This window comes from Caenorhabditis briggsae (assembly GCF_000004555.2).
Source record: "Caenorhabditis briggsae complete genome, chrX, whole genome shotgun sequence".
Taxonomy (NCBI): domain Eukaryota; kingdom Metazoa; phylum Nematoda; class Chromadorea; order Rhabditida; family Rhabditidae; genus Caenorhabditis; species Caenorhabditis briggsae.
This window is the reverse complement of record NC_013491.2, coordinates 11,619,861-11,636,376: the sequence shown is the minus strand read 5'-3', so window position 1 is coordinate 11,636,376 and position 16,516 is coordinate 11,619,861. Positions and strand designations below refer to the sequence as shown.

General features: G+C 37.4%; 6 protein-coding genes across 6 annotated transcripts; 4 read left to right on the top strand and 2 right to left on the bottom strand.

The window, feature by feature from the left end:
* Window positions 1–1,873: 1,873 nt before the first annotated feature.
* CBG14863 lies at window positions 1,874–2,694 on the bottom strand (the record flags this gene model as incomplete). The annotated part of the gene is made up of 4 exons (XM_002644791.1): window positions 1,874–2,167; window positions 2,310–2,384; window positions 2,428–2,501; window positions 2,586–2,694. 4 exons carry the CDS (start codon window positions 2,692–2,694, stop codon window positions 1,874–1,876), a joined length of 552 nt encoding a protein of 183 aa, XP_002644837.1.
* A 619-nt stretch (window positions 2,695–3,313) lies between these two features.
* Window positions 3,314–4,457, top strand: Cbr-mtp-18 (the record flags this gene model as incomplete). The annotated part of the gene is made up of 7 exons (XM_045239808.1): window positions 3,314–3,323; window positions 3,376–3,470; window positions 3,523–3,628; window positions 3,678–3,757; window positions 3,801–3,877; window positions 3,926–4,032; window positions 4,372–4,457. 7 exons carry the CDS (start codon window positions 3,314–3,316, stop codon window positions 4,455–4,457), a joined length of 561 nt encoding a protein of 186 aa, XP_045095543.1.
* A 220-nt stretch (window positions 4,458–4,677) lies between these two features.
* CBG28141 lies at window positions 4,678–5,701 on the top strand (the record flags this gene model as incomplete). Its single annotated transcript, XM_045239807.1, has 3 exons — window positions 4,678–4,750; window positions 4,796–4,923; window positions 5,414–5,701. 3 exons carry the CDS (start codon window positions 4,678–4,680, stop codon window positions 5,699–5,701), a joined length of 489 nt encoding a protein of 162 aa, XP_045099593.1.
* Window positions 5,702–6,478: 777 nt separating this feature from the next.
* Cbr-bca-1 lies at window positions 6,479–7,809 on the top strand (the record flags this gene model as incomplete). Its single annotated transcript, XM_045239806.1, has 8 exons — window positions 6,479–6,571; window positions 6,618–6,744; window positions 6,882–6,988; window positions 7,040–7,143; window positions 7,187–7,313; window positions 7,360–7,426; window positions 7,536–7,627; window positions 7,714–7,809. 8 exons carry the CDS (start codon window positions 6,479–6,481, stop codon window positions 7,807–7,809), a joined length of 813 nt encoding a protein of 270 aa, XP_045095542.1.
* Window positions 7,810–9,114: 1,305 nt separating this feature from the next.
* Window positions 9,115–13,215, bottom strand: Cbr-daf-9 (the record flags this gene model as incomplete). The annotated part of the gene is made up of 10 exons (XM_045239805.1): window positions 9,115–9,218; window positions 9,267–9,547; window positions 9,592–9,846; window positions 9,896–9,994; window positions 10,070–10,344; window positions 10,388–10,611; window positions 10,866–10,922; window positions 10,970–11,306; window positions 12,435–12,568; window positions 13,137–13,215. The coding sequence occupies 10 exons, from the start codon at window positions 13,213–13,215 to the stop codon at window positions 9,115–9,117; spliced, it is 1,845 nt and encodes a 614-aa protein (XP_045095541.1).
* A 2,270-nt stretch (window positions 13,216–15,485) lies between these two features.
* On the top strand, window positions 15,486–16,293 carry Cbr-ceh-54 (the record flags this gene model as incomplete). The annotated part of the gene is made up of 4 exons (XM_002644787.1): window positions 15,486–15,500; window positions 15,547–15,801; window positions 15,847–16,000; window positions 16,049–16,293. The coding sequence occupies 4 exons, from the start codon at window positions 15,486–15,488 to the stop codon at window positions 16,291–16,293; spliced, it is 669 nt and encodes a 222-aa protein (XP_002644833.1).
* Window positions 16,294–16,516: the final 223 nt, after the last annotated feature.

The window sequence follows — 16,516 nt, the reverse complement described above, 5'->3', positions numbered from 1 at the left end:
CTTTGAGGGAAAAAATCTGTCAAAAACTATACGTTACCAACCTTCGAGAAGGTACCGTATATCTCTCCGGAACGGATTTTTTGAAAAATCAGGTCAACTACAAAAACAGAAGTTAAGACTTTTCAAAAATGCTGAGAAATTTTAAAATTGATGAAATGAGTTCTAAATAATATTTGGGACCTTGAAATTTGGCCATTTTTTCGCGAAAAATGATAACTTTCTAGGCCAATCGTACGTCTAGAACGCAACTGTGAAAAAATCTAACTATTGTATCGGTAAATTCTAAACTAGAACATTGTGATTAAAGGAAAAAAAATCAGAATGCATCACTCCTTCGTCACAAAACAACTCCGTAAACATGACTCCTCATAGCCCATTTTTAACGCTTGAGTGTGAAATGGTCCAAAAAGTTGCTGATTCCGTGAACACAAGATCTAGATTTTTATGGTTTTATGTATGTTCCCTAATGAAAACTTGTGTACTTTCCTTTTATGCTAGTAAGCTCAATCATATGTCTGCCGAGGAAGACACAGTACCACTCGGAACATACTTGTGAAATTGTGCCAAAATGAGAAATTTTTCTCGGTTTTCAAATAAGCCTCATGTTTTTTGACAGTTAACTGTGTGAAACAATTGGAAATGATTCTGTAAAAAACAAAAATTCAGAGTCAGCACTGTTTTCTGAACAGTTATCAACGAAAAAGTTCATTTCCAGTGTAAGCTGGAAATTCCAGTGTAAGCTCCTATAATCAAGTATGATTGTAGGTACAGCTAAATTTCTCCCATAAACAAAATTATTATGAGCCCTTCTCACTATATTTTATAGTTTCACTAAATTTTAGAATCAGTGTTTTGAGTTATGTTTCATTGTTTCAAGTGAACTTATACTTATATGACGTTTTTTCGGACCATTTTTCCGATTTTTTCAATTTTGCCAAATTTAAGAAATGGTAGCAGTCTCAAATGGTATTCATTAATTGACAATCCGAATTAGTATTTGCTTCAATCATATCCTGTTCAGTCCATATTCATAGTTTTCGAAAAAATTCAAAATTTAAAGTGAACTTATAATTATGTGACGCAGTGTACTATCTCAAATCACTAATCAAGAACTCAACAAAAATATCTTCTCAATTTCTCTCTAATAGAGTAATCAGATGTTGGAACTCTTTACCCGCAGAAGTGTTTCCGGTGAAGCCCTCGTCCGCGGTTTTCAAAGATCGACTATTATCCTGTGATCTAAAACATTTTCTTGTCTTGAATTCAACTAATTACTAATGTATGTCCCTGTTATATCTCCTAGTTTCATAGACATTTCACGTGTTAGTGGTTTTCTCCCCTTCGTTGAAATAAATTAAATAAATTAAATTAAATATCTTTTCATTCGATACTGATATCTTTTAGATACGGTATTCGACAAAATGGGCAATTTTGACCAAAAATACGCTCAAAATGAAGACTGTTCTATGTAGACATGGTATTTCAATGGATCCTACAAAATGGCAATCGGAAAGAATTTTGAGTGCTGACTTTCTAAAACCGTAGAAAAATAATAATTATTCTGGACATGGTATTTCTATGGAACTGAGAATTTACGTGAACTATAATATGTGCCAATTGCGGTAAACAAAAGATTTGATGATGAGTTCAAAGAAAATTTACTTTTCTAACTGAGAATCATTAATTGCGAATTACTCGTTTTACTTCGTTCTCCGATGTTTTATTTCACTAGTTAAGCGGAAAGGACAAATTAATGGAAACCCCACCGGTCTGTCTGATACTTCCTTTAAATTAATTTTTGAACAGAGTTTATCACTTTATTGGATACGTACAAATGAATAAATTAATTTTTACATATAGATACAAACATGAGTTAAAGCTCAACTCCTTGGCGAACCAATCCCTTGTCCATGAAACGACGACGAGCGAAGCAAAGCCACCACTTTGTTGGACCGGCATGTGGATCCGGGAACGCCAGTTCGCAGAGACGGGCTCCAAGTTCTTGACGAATCTGTTGAAGATATGCACGCATTTCGTCTTCGTCTTGCTTTGTTGGTGGTGCCTTGAACATGCTGTTAAGTGGGAATCCGTTCTCTCCGGGAATCGGGAGATGGTGAGATAGAGCCAACGCGTACAGATCTTTCTGCCCAGCAATCTTGTTGGCGCTCTGTAATATTTGAAACTGGTAGAAATTAGACGCTAGAAGATTAGTGCTCTAGGGGCAACTACTCGAATAGGTTTTCAGGAAATTTCTAATATCGAATTTACCGAAAAGTAAAAAGTTTCTTCCTACCAAGTTCAAAGCTCACCTTGAGAAGTTTGCGAAGACACTCGGTAATGTAAAAAATGAGATAGATCATTGTGCGATCAGCGGGTCCTTTGATCTGAAAACTTCAGTGTCAGAATAATTTCTAATTCAATGCTCACCTCGAATTCGCGGAAGAAGATGTTTGGCTTGAAATAAGCAAGCGCTTCGTCGATGACATCCTCTTGGGTAGTTTCTGGAATAATATCTTATAAAAATAACTGTTGAGAGGTTAGTTGTTTAAAAACAAGTGACAAAAGGTCATTATTTTATAACTTACGCGGAGCTGGTCCCTTGAAATTGGTCCGAATCGGCAGTTTGCCCATGTTGGTGTTTCCCAATGGAATAACCTTGATTTCGGTGTCAAATTTGGAGTGATAAGCTGGCATTTTACCTGTAAGTTAAAATTTTAATGCATGAAATCACCGAATAAATATATTCCAATAAGCGAAATGAGAGGAAATGCGTGGTGAAAGGAAGAAATATCGATTTTTGCTCAAAAATTCAAATAATTTGTACATTAAATAATATTGAAGTCAGAAATAGCAGTGAATCATTCGAACAGCGCAGATAATCAATTTTCTAAACTCAAATTCAATTTAATCAATTGCGAAAATTTGAGAAAAATGGACACTGATGACGAACTGCACAATTGAACGAGTGAGTCACTGGGCACATCGTTTTTCGAAAATTCAAACTTATGTGAGAACTAGGAACACAGTTCTTGTTTACTATTATTGAATTGTGCAAAAATGAGAACATTCCTTTTCTGAAATAAAAAGGAAATAGATCAGTAAGACAAAGCGGTAACCGGGAAAAAAGGTAAGCGGTACTCCCCACTTGTTGCGAAAAAAGTGGGGGCCGCGCGCAGATGGAAGGGGAAACTCCGTGCGTGTACTCCTCGTGAACAAGAGCGTATTTATCGTTTTTTGCTTCTCGACGATGTTTTAGTCAACGTCAGTGTTGATTCTCTCCAAATTTTCTTACGAAATATAGATAAAATTTACGATGGAGAGATGTAAGTTAATTTTAATTTGTTTTTCACAAGGTTTTTACCCATGTTTTTTCAGTAATTTATTGGGGAACAGAGGCGGACGAGAAGTTTTCAAGGCTTTTATACGATAAAAACAAATATCAAACGGCTTGTCAGTGGATTGAATGGCTGGTAAATTGAATTTGTGGACGACTCATCAAAATTTCTGAATTAATCTATTCAGATTCACGGGTTTCCATGGTTTATTTTTTCGACGCTTGCACTGATCATCTCTTACGGCAAAAACTTTGATGCAATGACCCAGTACGGATTTGTTATCCTGAATATTGGTGAGAAAAGGTGCCTAAACGTATTGAGCAACTAATCAACTGCTTGCAGGCCTGTACATGGATTTGATCCTCGTGGCAATCATCAAATTCTACATTCATCGAGACAGACCATTGAAGACTTATTTGAAGGTGAGAAAGGCTTTTAATATTTGAGAAAGACACATTGTTTTAGTACATGGAGCACACTGTCGACATCTACTCCTTTCCATCGGGTCATTGTTCTCGTGCTGCTATGATTGTTGTGATGTTGTGAGTTGTTTGGGGGGTGGTTACCAATAGAAACCTTGCCTATTTCAGTTATAACTACCATCCGCTCCTTGCTATTCCGTTTATCCCATTGCCATTCATTGTTGGATTGTCGAGAGTGGCGCTTGGAAGGCATTATATCACTGATGTGCTTGCTGGTGAGTTTTATGAAATAAAAAACGTATTGGGCGTAGACATATTTGGATTCCAAGAACAGCTATTGGTCTGAGAATTGTGCAAAAAATCTGGTCGGCTTGCAACTTTTAGTGCCAAAGTAGTACTCTAGTCCGGGGTTTCACCAACCTCTCTCCTGAAGTTACCAGAAATGTCAGTATAGGAGTATACACCCTTAAATGAAGACAGTCAGCGATGCTCTCTGATTTTAGACAAAACTGAAACGGTACATTTTTGCTAAAGTTCTATTGATGGTATCTCAAAAATGTTCTTCAAAAATTCCATTCAAATCAACGCCTAAATTGTGTTTACCCATTTTTCAGGAGTCTTATTCGGGTTCTTGGAAGGCCGCCTCATGCTCACTATCCCCTACGGCGTGAACAATGTGATCCGCGAGTTGCTCAAATGATGATGGACCAACATCATTCTGATGTACATAAACTTCATTACATCCCCGTATCAACGGTATATTAATCATTACGGGTGAAAATAATTTATTTTGTTGGCTATAAAATGTTCTTTGTTCATTGTTTTTACTTTGTTATGGATATTTGCCAGTGGTTAATTGCCCTATTTATGCCTTTTTCTATTCATCATTGTCTTCCTGCTAATTCCAATCCACTTTACAGATGTCTCCAGTAGAAAGTAGCAATGTAGAGAAGGACATCTTCCGCGATACACCAGTCAGATTTCTAGGCAAGCGTGGAAAATCGGGAGATGGTGGAAACCGATAGACCTGATTTTCAGGATATGCCAACGAGGTTGGAGAAGCGTTTCGATCTCTGGTCAAACCGGTAGTCGTCAAATTCTCGTACGTCGTCGCCTTCGGCTACGTGGCTGCTGATTCTGTCGACAAAGGTTTCAAGGAGTCGAAGGTAATTGTTAAAGGAGGCGGATTTTTGGTAAATAAAAACGAATAATCGTTAACACCTATCGAAGAATAGTTGAGAGAAAGAGACAACCGTGAAAAACATTGAACATACTGCGAGGATAGGAAAAATAGAAGGAGTGTAAGAAGCGAGGGCTAATATTATAATAGTAACTGTGCTGAAAGGGGTCCGTCTTGTGCCGGAAAAAATTTCTTTAAAAGCAGTATATCTGATTCGATCAGAAAACAAAGCAAGAAACTGTTTGAGCCGAAGGAAGTGGTAAAAAATTCTCATTTTCAAATATTGAATTTCTCAGCAGTGGCACCAGAACTGTTCTTGACCAGGACTCTTGCCAGGAGATTCGCGGACAGCAATCGGCTTCTCTGCGATTATCCACGCCGAAATTCTCTCCTAAATTAATTCAAAGAATAAATATTAGCATTTCACTAAGCAAAGAGATAAATCATGATCCAATAAAAATCTATTAATTTTCCAGAAACCCCACGCCAACGACACCGAAAAGGCCAAGAGAGTTGCGATCATCGCTGTGGACACGGTTTTGTGGCAAACTTTTGCATCCGTTTTAATCCCCGGATTCACGATCAACAGATTCTGCTTCTTCACGAACATGCTCCTTGAGAAGTCGACCAAGTTGCCAACAAATCTCCGAAAATGGACGGTCACCGCCTTGGGGCTCGCCACAATTCCATTCATCGTCCATCCTATTGACGCTTTTGTGGAGGATGCGATGAATAAGACTGCACGCAAGGTGTATAATTATTAGTTCTATTTTTTAGTTGTGCATGTTTCATAGTTTTTGTGTTAGTTCTTTTTCTTTTTGTTAAATCACTGTGCCATTCTTCTTCTGCTCAAATTTTCTTTTGCCAGAGCACTGATTATCCGTTCATTGTTGTGATTGTAAGAAATGATTATTCGTCGTATTGGTGCACTTTTTCTCCGATTCTTTTCTAGAGATCACTGTATTCATTGCAGTCACTAATACCTGATCGCTCGTTGAATTTTTTATGTGTTTGTTTGTTGAAACACGCGATAGATAGTTATTTCGCAGATGGAACAAACGCGAGAAAAGTTTGCAGCGGTCAATCTAGCTGTGTAAAGTCAGTCTATTACACTTTCTCTCATGTTTCGATCATTGTTTGAAAATGCATCAGACAATTATTGAAACGCCACTATGATTTTTTTGATAGTGTTTGCTTTACGACTTTCGAACCATTCCCGCGTAGAAAATTTTGCTTTTTTTATGAACCCAAAATTTCCACAAAATTCTAAACTGAAAAAATTTTTGAGAAAAAACCTCCATTAGCCCAAAAAAACTAATATATTTCATTAAAAGTTCGAAACTTTTTTACAAGCTTTTGTTCTGAATGGCAGTAAACTTTCACCTCCATCCTGCGAATGTATAGTTATCAGTAGTTTTGATATTTAGTGTTTGCTTTTCTTGCGTTGATTCGTCCGCCTTGCACCTTTACAAGCCTTTCCTTTTGTCAGAGATCACCTTTTCTCCCAGTCTTTGTTTCAACTTGCGTCTTACAGGTCCGCCATGAATAGAATTATCCGTGGTGTGATCCAATACAATCAAAAAATCAAGGCTGGATTGGTGAAGCAGTTCGAGCACGTGAGCGACCACCCGAATGTGAGTTTTGAAAAAACTTGAGAAAAGTAACAAGGTTTGAATTTAGCCCACCGCTGTGATGTTCACCTGCATGGACTCACGGATGCTTCCGACCCGATTCACCCAATCGGCCGTCGGAGACATGTTCGTCGTTCGGAACGCCGGAAACATGATTCCCGCAGCACCAAATTATGGTGAGTTGTTTTCGAAGAAAGTTGGAAGAGAAATTCGTGCTTAAAACTAATTATAAGTTCAACTGGAACAAAATCCCTACCATTTGTTTACTAGTGGTTAGATACTTAAAGACCAGATACTTAAAATTAGTTTGTAGGAAGTTACTCGGAGGTTTCTATCAACACCGAGCCAGCGGCGTTGGAGCTCGCTGTCAAAAGAGGGAAAATCCGACATGTTGTCGTGTGCGGTCACTCAGACTGCAAGGTGAGTTGCACTTTAATTCTGGGACTCGAAATTTGATTTTTTTTTCTCCAGGCAATGAATACGCTGTACCAGCTCCACCAATGCCCTACGAAGTTCGATGTATCCTCCCCAATGGACCAATGGTTGCGACGCAACGGATTCGAGTCAATGAAAAAGTGAGTAGCGTTTGCAAGTCTCTGAGTTTGAACAAAATTTCAGGCTTAATGAGCGACTCCATATTGGTCCGAAGACGATGAAATTTGAATCCGAAGTAGCCCCGTCTCAAAGTTTCGAAGCTATCATTGACCCCATGGAGAAATGGTCTGCCGAAGATAAGCTCTCACAGGTTGGAAATTGTTTTATGTCTGGACAATTATCGATAACATTTTCAGATAAACGTCCTCCAGCAAATCATGAACATCAGCACTCATGAATTCCTAAAAGATTATCTGGAAGCCGGTTAATTTTCAATTCTTTTAAATATGAAAAACCAAAAAAAATTTCACTATTCTAGCCTCACCAATTAACATTTATATAATTTCTGACCATCAACTCACGAACGTTTCAGGAAACCTTCATCTCCATGGAGCTTGGTTCAACATCTACGATGGCGAGGTGTTCCTGTTCTCGAAAGACCGCAAGCGCTTCGTCGTAATTGATGTGAGTTCTTTAAGCTGGAGCTCAGAAGAGCAAAAGATCAACATCTGACACACAACTGACTTCTTCTTATCAGAAACGTTTTGCAGGAGAAAACCGTCCCCAGCCTCTCTGCGGAGTTGGAAAGACGATGCCCATTGCCAGAGGACAAAGCCGGCGACGTCGTGATTCAAAATCTACATTAATTCACCCGCAGAAATATTGCCTTTCTGAATTATTTTGTGCTTTAAATTTCCATTTTCTCTTTTCTTTCCCGTGTGTGATATTATATTTGGTTGCATTTTCCCAAAGAATGTCGGGTATACTCCTCTCCCCATGATTTTCCTGTCCGAGATTTGCCTTTTCAAAATTTGCCATTTTCTTCATCTCTTCAATAAAAAAAATTGAGTATCATTGCCCTATCTCTTTTTTCGAGACGTTTTTTTTAAAGTGACCTTGAAAATTGCTACATTCGCTGGTGAATTGAAACAATCATGTCGGAATTGCACGAATCATTGTTCTGATCACAATCTACGCACATCACAGAAGGACACGCACAAAACAAGTTCTAGAAATTCGCATGGTACGGTAATTTATCGGAAAAGGGCACTAATGTTGAAAAGTTGGCGATGTCTTCTCAATTAGGTTAGATCGGCTTTGGAAATGTACTCGAAAGGGCCAAATACGGACGGATGTATGTGTTGCAAAGTGGTTTCGGCTTGCGTTCGGAACGTGATTTGTAGTCTGTCTGTGAGAAGGGATGTTGGAAAGATAAGAGTGCATATTTGAGCATAATTAGATATCATAGTAGGTTTGAGTGTTGAAATGGGCAAAGAAGCGATTCCCCAGACACTATTTGGAGTAAATCGTAAAGATTGAGTCTGAAAATAGTTGCTAAGCGTTTGAGACCTCAAAATAAAAAAGGAAATGAAAAGTTCAAAATTGTTCCATTCCCTAAGAACCTTCAACACGTCCTTTGTTTTGGATGCAAAAATTTACTGACCAGTTCTTTCATTCATTCGTTTAAGAACGCTTTGAGTAGCATTCAAACAATTCGGTCCCTAAGTATGAATTCTTTTTGAATTGCTCAAAAACTGTGAAAATCTAAAAAAACTTCAAATTTTAACCATTGGCAAAAATTGAACTTGCGTTGATAATTGTATTTTTTTCATTGAGAAAAACATTTTTTTACAGAATCATCGAAAGTTCGCTTAAAACATTTTGAAATGTCATGAAACTTGTTTCACTAAGTCATTTTGCTCTACGTGATACTACTTGTGTAAACCTTAACTATTCTCCAATAGTATCATAATTTTATGTATGTGAGAAAACACAAGAAATCTTATCGAATTGAATTTTTGAGAAACGTAAAATAAGATTATTCATATAACTACAATCATGTTAAATAGTCAGAAGACAATAAAGCAAAAATTATGAGATGAACATAGCAGGGATAATTAAAGCACTACACATTTGTTGAGGTTATTGTTGCTTTTTGAAAAAAGGAAAATTTAGTAGACGATTCTTTGTCCGTGGTACTCAACACGAGTCGAGTATGGCTTTGGTGGAGCTGTGATTCCTCCGATGATGCGTTCAGCAACAGGGATTGGATCGGCTGAAAAATTATCCATGTTTTTCTTTGAGACAGTTTCTTGTTACTCACTCCTGTTCAAATAAAAGCGGAAATTTTGGAGGAGACTCGCAAAAATGAGATAGAGCTCAGTACGAGCAACACGTTCTCCAAGGCAGACCCTCGGTCCCATTCCGAACGGACGGAATTCTTCCATAACATAATATTTTCCTTCTTTGTCCAGGAAACGTTCCGGCTTGAATTCCTTGGGGTTTTCAAAAAGAGTGGGGTCACAGAGCAAAGCACCAAGAGCAGGGATAACTTCAGTGTTCACTGGAATTTTATGTTCACCGACTTGGCATTCTTCGAAAGTTCTGGAAAATATTTGAATGTAATAAAACGATACTGGAACACTTACTTATGAGGGATGGCCCATGGAAGGACATTTGCGAGGCGTTGGATTTCTGAGAGAGTGGCTCTGACATACGGCGTCTGGTTCATTTTGCTCATTTCTGGTTCGTCAGTTCCAAACACCTTGACCAGCTCATTGTGACATTTTGTTTGAACTTCCGGGTTGTTAAGCAAGTAGATGATTCCCCATCTCAATGTAGTTGTCGTAGTCTCCATTCCGCCAGTCCACATATCACCGCAAGTGAGGATAATTGAGAGGTCACTAAAGCAAAACTTCCAGAAATTTTGACTCCCGATTTTTTGCAACATACTTAAATTCATCCGGTCGGGACTCCTGCAAATCAACCATGTGACTCATGAAATCACCCTGATGCCGATTGATGTGATGTTCGTCCAAGATAGTACGGAACCTTGAAAAGGGCTACTGTATATTTCCGTGTGTCACATGAGAACTGGTTCTTACCACTGCTGAAGTCTAAATCCACTTCGCTTGTAATTCGTCCATTTGCGCAGAATGCCCTCTGGTAGAAAACGCAGAAAAGGGTAACAATTCACGAAGAACACCTCGGCAGTCATGATCTGAAGGGTAATACGATATTGCCAATCGAAGAATGGGGCCTACCTCCTTCACTACAGCGTTGATATCTTTGAGTTGTGCCTGGAACTCGGTGTCTTGATAGAGATAGTTTCTTCCAATTGTGATTTGTTGGATAACATTAGCAATAGCTCCAGAGATTGGCTCACGCAGATCAATTAGACACTAAAATACAACAATTTAGCTCATCATTCTTTGATCATTTTACCTTAGACTCTGCCATTTTTACAAGTTCCGATTCCAGACTTCTGGTATGATGAAGAACCAACTCATCCATTGGCTTACCGTACCATTTTGACATGAAACGCAAAATCTCTTGCCGCATATTTTTCCATTTTTGACGCATCGCAAGAATAACACCATCACCATCCTGACGGTCTCCGGTGAAAAGCACGAAAGATTCGGCGCTAGAACGTCCACTCGTTTTCTGACCTGTAAACAAAAGAAGCTTACGGAGTTTTCACGGCGTTCCAGTTTTTATCATATCAACAATAAGACACACTATAGTAGCGATGAACTATCTTGGAATGTTGCGAACACGGATCGAAAAAAACTCGATTAGAGAATCGTAGAAGCCTGCGAGAGAAGAAGAACAGGCGAACGATGTTCTCTATTCGATTTTTTTTCTGAATCCATTAAGTATGGAATTTTTTTTCTTGTTGGAATAAACTCCATTTATTACCCACCATTTGCAACAAGAGCTTCTTCAATTGATTTGTAGTCTGCCAGGATTACGGTAGGTTCTAAACTCCATAAATTTTATTTGAAATAAAAAATGAATCAAACTCACGGGACAGATGAAGGGTGAAAACTGGACCGTAAATCTCACGATATTCTAGAAAAGTCTTCTCAGGAGATAAAACATTAATGAATGGAGAATTTCCAAGAATTGCCATGGGTGGTGGTCCGGGTGGATATTTTGTGACCCGTTGGTAGTGCAAGAAAACAACGAGAAATAAATGAACGATGAAGAATCTGATGAAGCACTTTTCCCAAAAAACTGATGGCACAAAATATGGGATGACTGAGTAGCTCAAGACAAAATACATTGCCATGATTACATGATGAGATACCACAAAAGCCACCCAGTCACGGATCTGTATGTAAAGCGAATTGCTCATCTGCATCTGAAACTATAATGGTAAGGAATCATAGAACAGGGGAAACATGAGAAAAAATGGCTGTTCCATCAGACAATAGCTGAAAACAACAATTCTTCAGAAATGAATCATGTTCCCATGATGGGCGAAAAACTAATTTTTCTTCTTTTATAGTGTTACTATACAAAAGCTCCAAAGAAAAACAACTCATTAGGGGTCGATTACTGTAAATTTCGATTATTCTATAAAGAGAATGCACTAAAAATAATACAGTCGGAGATTTTGGTAAACAAAATATCGTAGAAAAAAAAAGAAAAAACTGCTGTTGTTATTCTCGATGATGCCATCTATGAGTACTGTAACTAAATGGAAGATGTGAAGGTTATCTTCCCCACGAAAAGTGTACAGTTACAAAAAATTGTTTTTGAGATGAGTATCACATTAACGGTAGTGATGAAAAAATCAAACTTACTTGAGCTTTAAATTTTCCAATAACATCTTTTAACAGTGCAGTAACTTGTTGGGATGTAGAAATCATGTCTCCTAGAATATTGTACCTATTGTGTCTTTTCACACTTCTCTTGAGTTTTTATATGGGTGGTCATGTTTCGAAAAGTGGGCGGAGTTTCACAGGAAGATAGTGATCTTACTGATAGACTCTGAGGAAAATTCGATGTCCTTAGGGTTCTCATTCCCCCACATTCGCAACTTTTCATTCACTTTCACCGCATTGCCGTTCCATTACTGACCCACATTAAGATTTGTGTCCCCGACAGAAAGATAAAAAAGTGCGTGAGGCTTTTCATTTGGGTTGGTGTGTACTTGTTGGGTTGCACTTTTAGACATTTTCGTATGGACACATTTACATCATTATACTGGATATAGGGAGTACAGATTGATATCAAGCAGTGTAGAAAAAATTGAAAAATCGGGAAAAGCTCAAATTAGAAATTTTATGGAATACACACAAAATCTGCAAAAAATAATTTTTTCAAAACTTTTCATAGACATTTTACAAAAAAACCTGAATCAAAATTTTTATCTTTCTTTTTTGAACCAAAAAAGATAATGAAAAGAGCTAAAAAGTCTGGAAACATCGACTCCGTAATCAAGAACGTTGTTGATGTGATGGCAGATATTCAATCCCAGAATGACCGTTTCTGTGACAATTGTCAAGTTTGGGAATCTGAAAAAATACTTATTACTCGTTTTGGTCTGAAGTTTCCTGTAGTTCATGAACAAATTTAGAATTCTGTTTTTGTAGCTCACAATTTTTGCACGATCACTTGCTTATAATATGGGCGGCCTGAAGCAATTATCCCACTCTTTTCTTCTATTTCAAATTTTTCGAGGTGTTTTCTCTTTGAAATCAGGTTTTTCTCTAAGGAGCGAATTTTCGAAAAAGTTGGTAACAATAAAAAAATGAACTTATATTTGATTTGAAAACTTCGTATTTTTTCTGTAAAACTTCGAATTTTTTTCAAAATTTTAATGAAAACGATTCATGTTATAATGATTTAGTGAAAACCCTCTCTTTGTTCCCGTTTTATATTAAATCCTACTCCCGTTTTGGATAATTCAGAAGTTGATTTCAAAAAAATTTCTTGAAAAGCTCTGTATAGCATATTCAGAATATTCAAGAAACATTGTAGCAATCTGATAATGACGACTACTCTGCTTGACGTCGTTGTTTTCTCTCAAACTTTAAGAAATCTTATTTCAATTAAAATCTCAGAACTACAATAGCACAATAAACGAAAGAAGCTACATTTTTTTTCAGATTCTCTTGTCAGACAACAATAAATTGACGAATCAAATCCACTTTCGTCAGGATATGATGGTTTCTCTAGTTCTCACAAAGAAGCGTATGTGCACGGCCCATCCATAATTCCGCATCCGCTTGTCTTCGACGAAGGACCGTCACTTTTGAGTGCATCGTAAATGAACAAGGGCACCTTTGGGAATAGATATGCGGAATTCTCACCAAAACTTGCCAGCTTCCCATTTCTTTGTTTAGAAATGTGTATATACTAAATTTGTTCGCATGACAAATTTTTCATTCCTTCCTTGAAGGCGTGGAAACATTATTTTTAGGCGGTTCTCGTGTGAATTGCCGCAAGTTTACTAAAAAATTGTAAATACCTGTTAAATACAAATAATAAACGAAGATGGAAAAATGTAATGTTGCGAATTGTTTCTGAGTTTGCGTCACGTTTCGTAATTTGATATCCACAAATTGATTTTCACAAACCTAAGAGTCACAATTTTTTAAATTTTGTTTGAATTAAGTCGCAGAGCTGTGTAGTTTTCAAAACAAGTTCAGACATTTCAGGCATAATTGAGATTTTGAAGCTTATGGATTTTTCTAAAAAACGTGTCCTTTTTCAATTTGTGTTCTGTTCATCTGTTGTAATGTTGCTTTTATCGTTGCAAAATCAATCGAACTTTCTGAAGAAAAAGTTCGAATTTATTCTCATGATTTCCAATTTGTCCTTCTAATCAAGCTCGCATGTCTTATCCAATCCAATCTGCCAATGATATGAAAAGTGTAATTCAAGTGCAAACTTGATCGAGCCAAATGGATACTCATACTCTACAGAATGTCACATAACACCTCCAGAAATGATCACTGCACAGGAAATGCGTTTCACTTCTGTTGTTTGATTCAGCCCTACCCCGTTAGTGTTATATTTATCTTTCACAACTCGAGCTTCACCACGATTTCCTGTTTTCTCATCGGCAATAGCTTAATTCCATCATCGAAGATTTTTCTTCTCATCTCTTCTCTTTCTTCTCGAGAGTCCCTCTTCTCATCTCTTCTCGCCACTCATCATCGAAGCTCGTATATGCTCAAATTAAAATGTAATAAGCCTTCGCTTCGTCGTCTTCGCGCCGCGGCCATTTCATAAATCATTGCCGCGCTGCTCATCAATGCTGAAGATTATGCTAATCGTCGCGGGTTCATCTGATTGACATTTATAAGAAAAAGGCCGACAAGTCAACTTGAAAAAGAAACATCCTTGTCCATTTTCATTCTCTTCTCGCTTGCTATTTTCACAGATCCTATGACATTTGAAATTTAATCTCCAGTAAGTGCTCTGTCCACAGAATGAACATCCAAAAATGTAGACGTTTGTGACTATATAACGTTGCTATAAAATAAATAATCTTCTCCAAAATGTCTCAAAAATTGTACTTTATTACGATCACGTCCTAACTCTGCTCGTACCTATGACGAGAGGGACATCCCCTTTCATGTCCTAATGCTCAGTGGCACTACTTCGACAAATTGCTCACTTAATCTCTTCATGTCTCTCTAAACTCTGCACTATTTCTCTTTCGACTCCATCATTTCTTGGTCAAACGTTCTAAACGGCCACAAATTCGCTTATATAATAGTCGAGATAAGCATCTCACATCACTCTTTTGCCCATAAATTGGTTCTCCGCAAATAATCCGTCTCCGTCTTACTTCTTCTGCCGCCACCGCCGCAGTTTTTCAGTTTTTCCAGTTATAACAAATTCAAAGAAATTCAGTATGAACCTCAAAATGAAAACGAGCAAGACCGACGCTTCGTATCTAAGTTTTCTATGAATTATTCAGTTTTCTCTTGACATGCGAAAAATTGTCCCTCCTCTTTTCCAAAACCAGATATGCAACGAAGGTAGCTTCTCAAAAAATGTGCTTAACTCATCAGTACACATTTTAAAAGTCCGCTGCCAAATTTGAACGACTTCCGCATTTATTTTCTGCTTACTCGACCAGCTGTGCAGGGAAAACATCCAAGTTTATTTTTTATTGCGGCCCACCACCATTTGAATAAGCGCATTATCTATACTAGCAGGTGGTGTGATACGAAGATTATGTAATACTGGATACGTCGTTGACGCCATTACTTCTCGAAATAACATTATTATTGATTTTCTAATCCCTCATAAGCACGTCTCTTCTCTGACTTTTCAGTTTGGCATTTGATTATGTATGTCATTAAACACGTCTTGTTATTTCTCCTCTCTTCTCAAAAGAAATCATAGATCTTCACAAATACCAGATTGAAATGAAATTTGTGTTGCTCGTTGACCAAGATTATTTTCAGATTGGTCACTTTGTATTTTCCCCCTCCCGTCAATTATCCGACAACAACTGAGAAAATATTTTTCCATCGAGCCATCTTCTTCACTATACAAATCATCCATCCAATTCAGAATGGAGAGCGCTCATGTGAGATTTCGGTAAATGAAATCAGGTGTGATAATTACAATTTCAGGATCTTATTACGCCTTCGCTGGAGGAAATTCTGCGTAGCTTGCAATATGACAATCTTCCAAGCAACTCTAAAAAGAAGGATCGCAAAAGGTCAAGCCAATCTGATGAAGCTGGAAAAAAGAAAAGAAACCGAATCACCTTTGACTCGGCTCAAATTGATGAAATGGAAAAGGTTTTCGCTGAAAACCAATATCCGGATGCAACGAGTCGTGACCAACTGGCAAGCAGAATTCAACTACACGAAGAAAGAGTTCAAGTGAGCCTTATTTTACTATTTCTCATGAATATCATAAGTTTGCAGATTTGGTTCCAAAATCGTAGAGCTAAATACCGGAGAGAGCAAAAAAATACTAGCAGTCCAGAAAAAGATGAGAGCTCTGGAAAATGCGAAATTCAATCAGCTAGCTTTGATGATATTCTTAAAAAAGGAAAATCTTCTCAGGTCATGATAAAAGGTAATTTCTGTGAGTAAAAATTTCATATATTATCAGTTTTTTTTTCAGAAACTGCTGCTACAGATATGACAACTTCTAAACCACCTGGACTTATTGATTCAAGTGCTTCGGATGATTTCTCTGCAGCTCTCAATTTGATTCTCAACCAGTCTGCTGTTGGAAACGATCATTCGTCCATTTCAAAAACCGAGAATGAGTACAATGAGCAACTGAATATTGAAAACGCTAATATTTGGATGCTAACACTTTCTCAGCTATTAACAATGCAACCTGAATCTATTTTCTCAACCTAAAAATTTAATCAATCGCATTTTTTCTCATTATCTCACTTGCAATAAATATTTTTGTTCAGTCTTCGAAAAATGGTGTATTGATGAACCAAAAAATAACTCGAATGAACGAAACGATCACATTTCATGATTATTCAAAATAAACAACAATGTTTGTTATTTCGGTTGGTTAAAAACGAGTAAACTGATTATTGCAAAAATAAAACATTTGAAGCTATTTGCACTT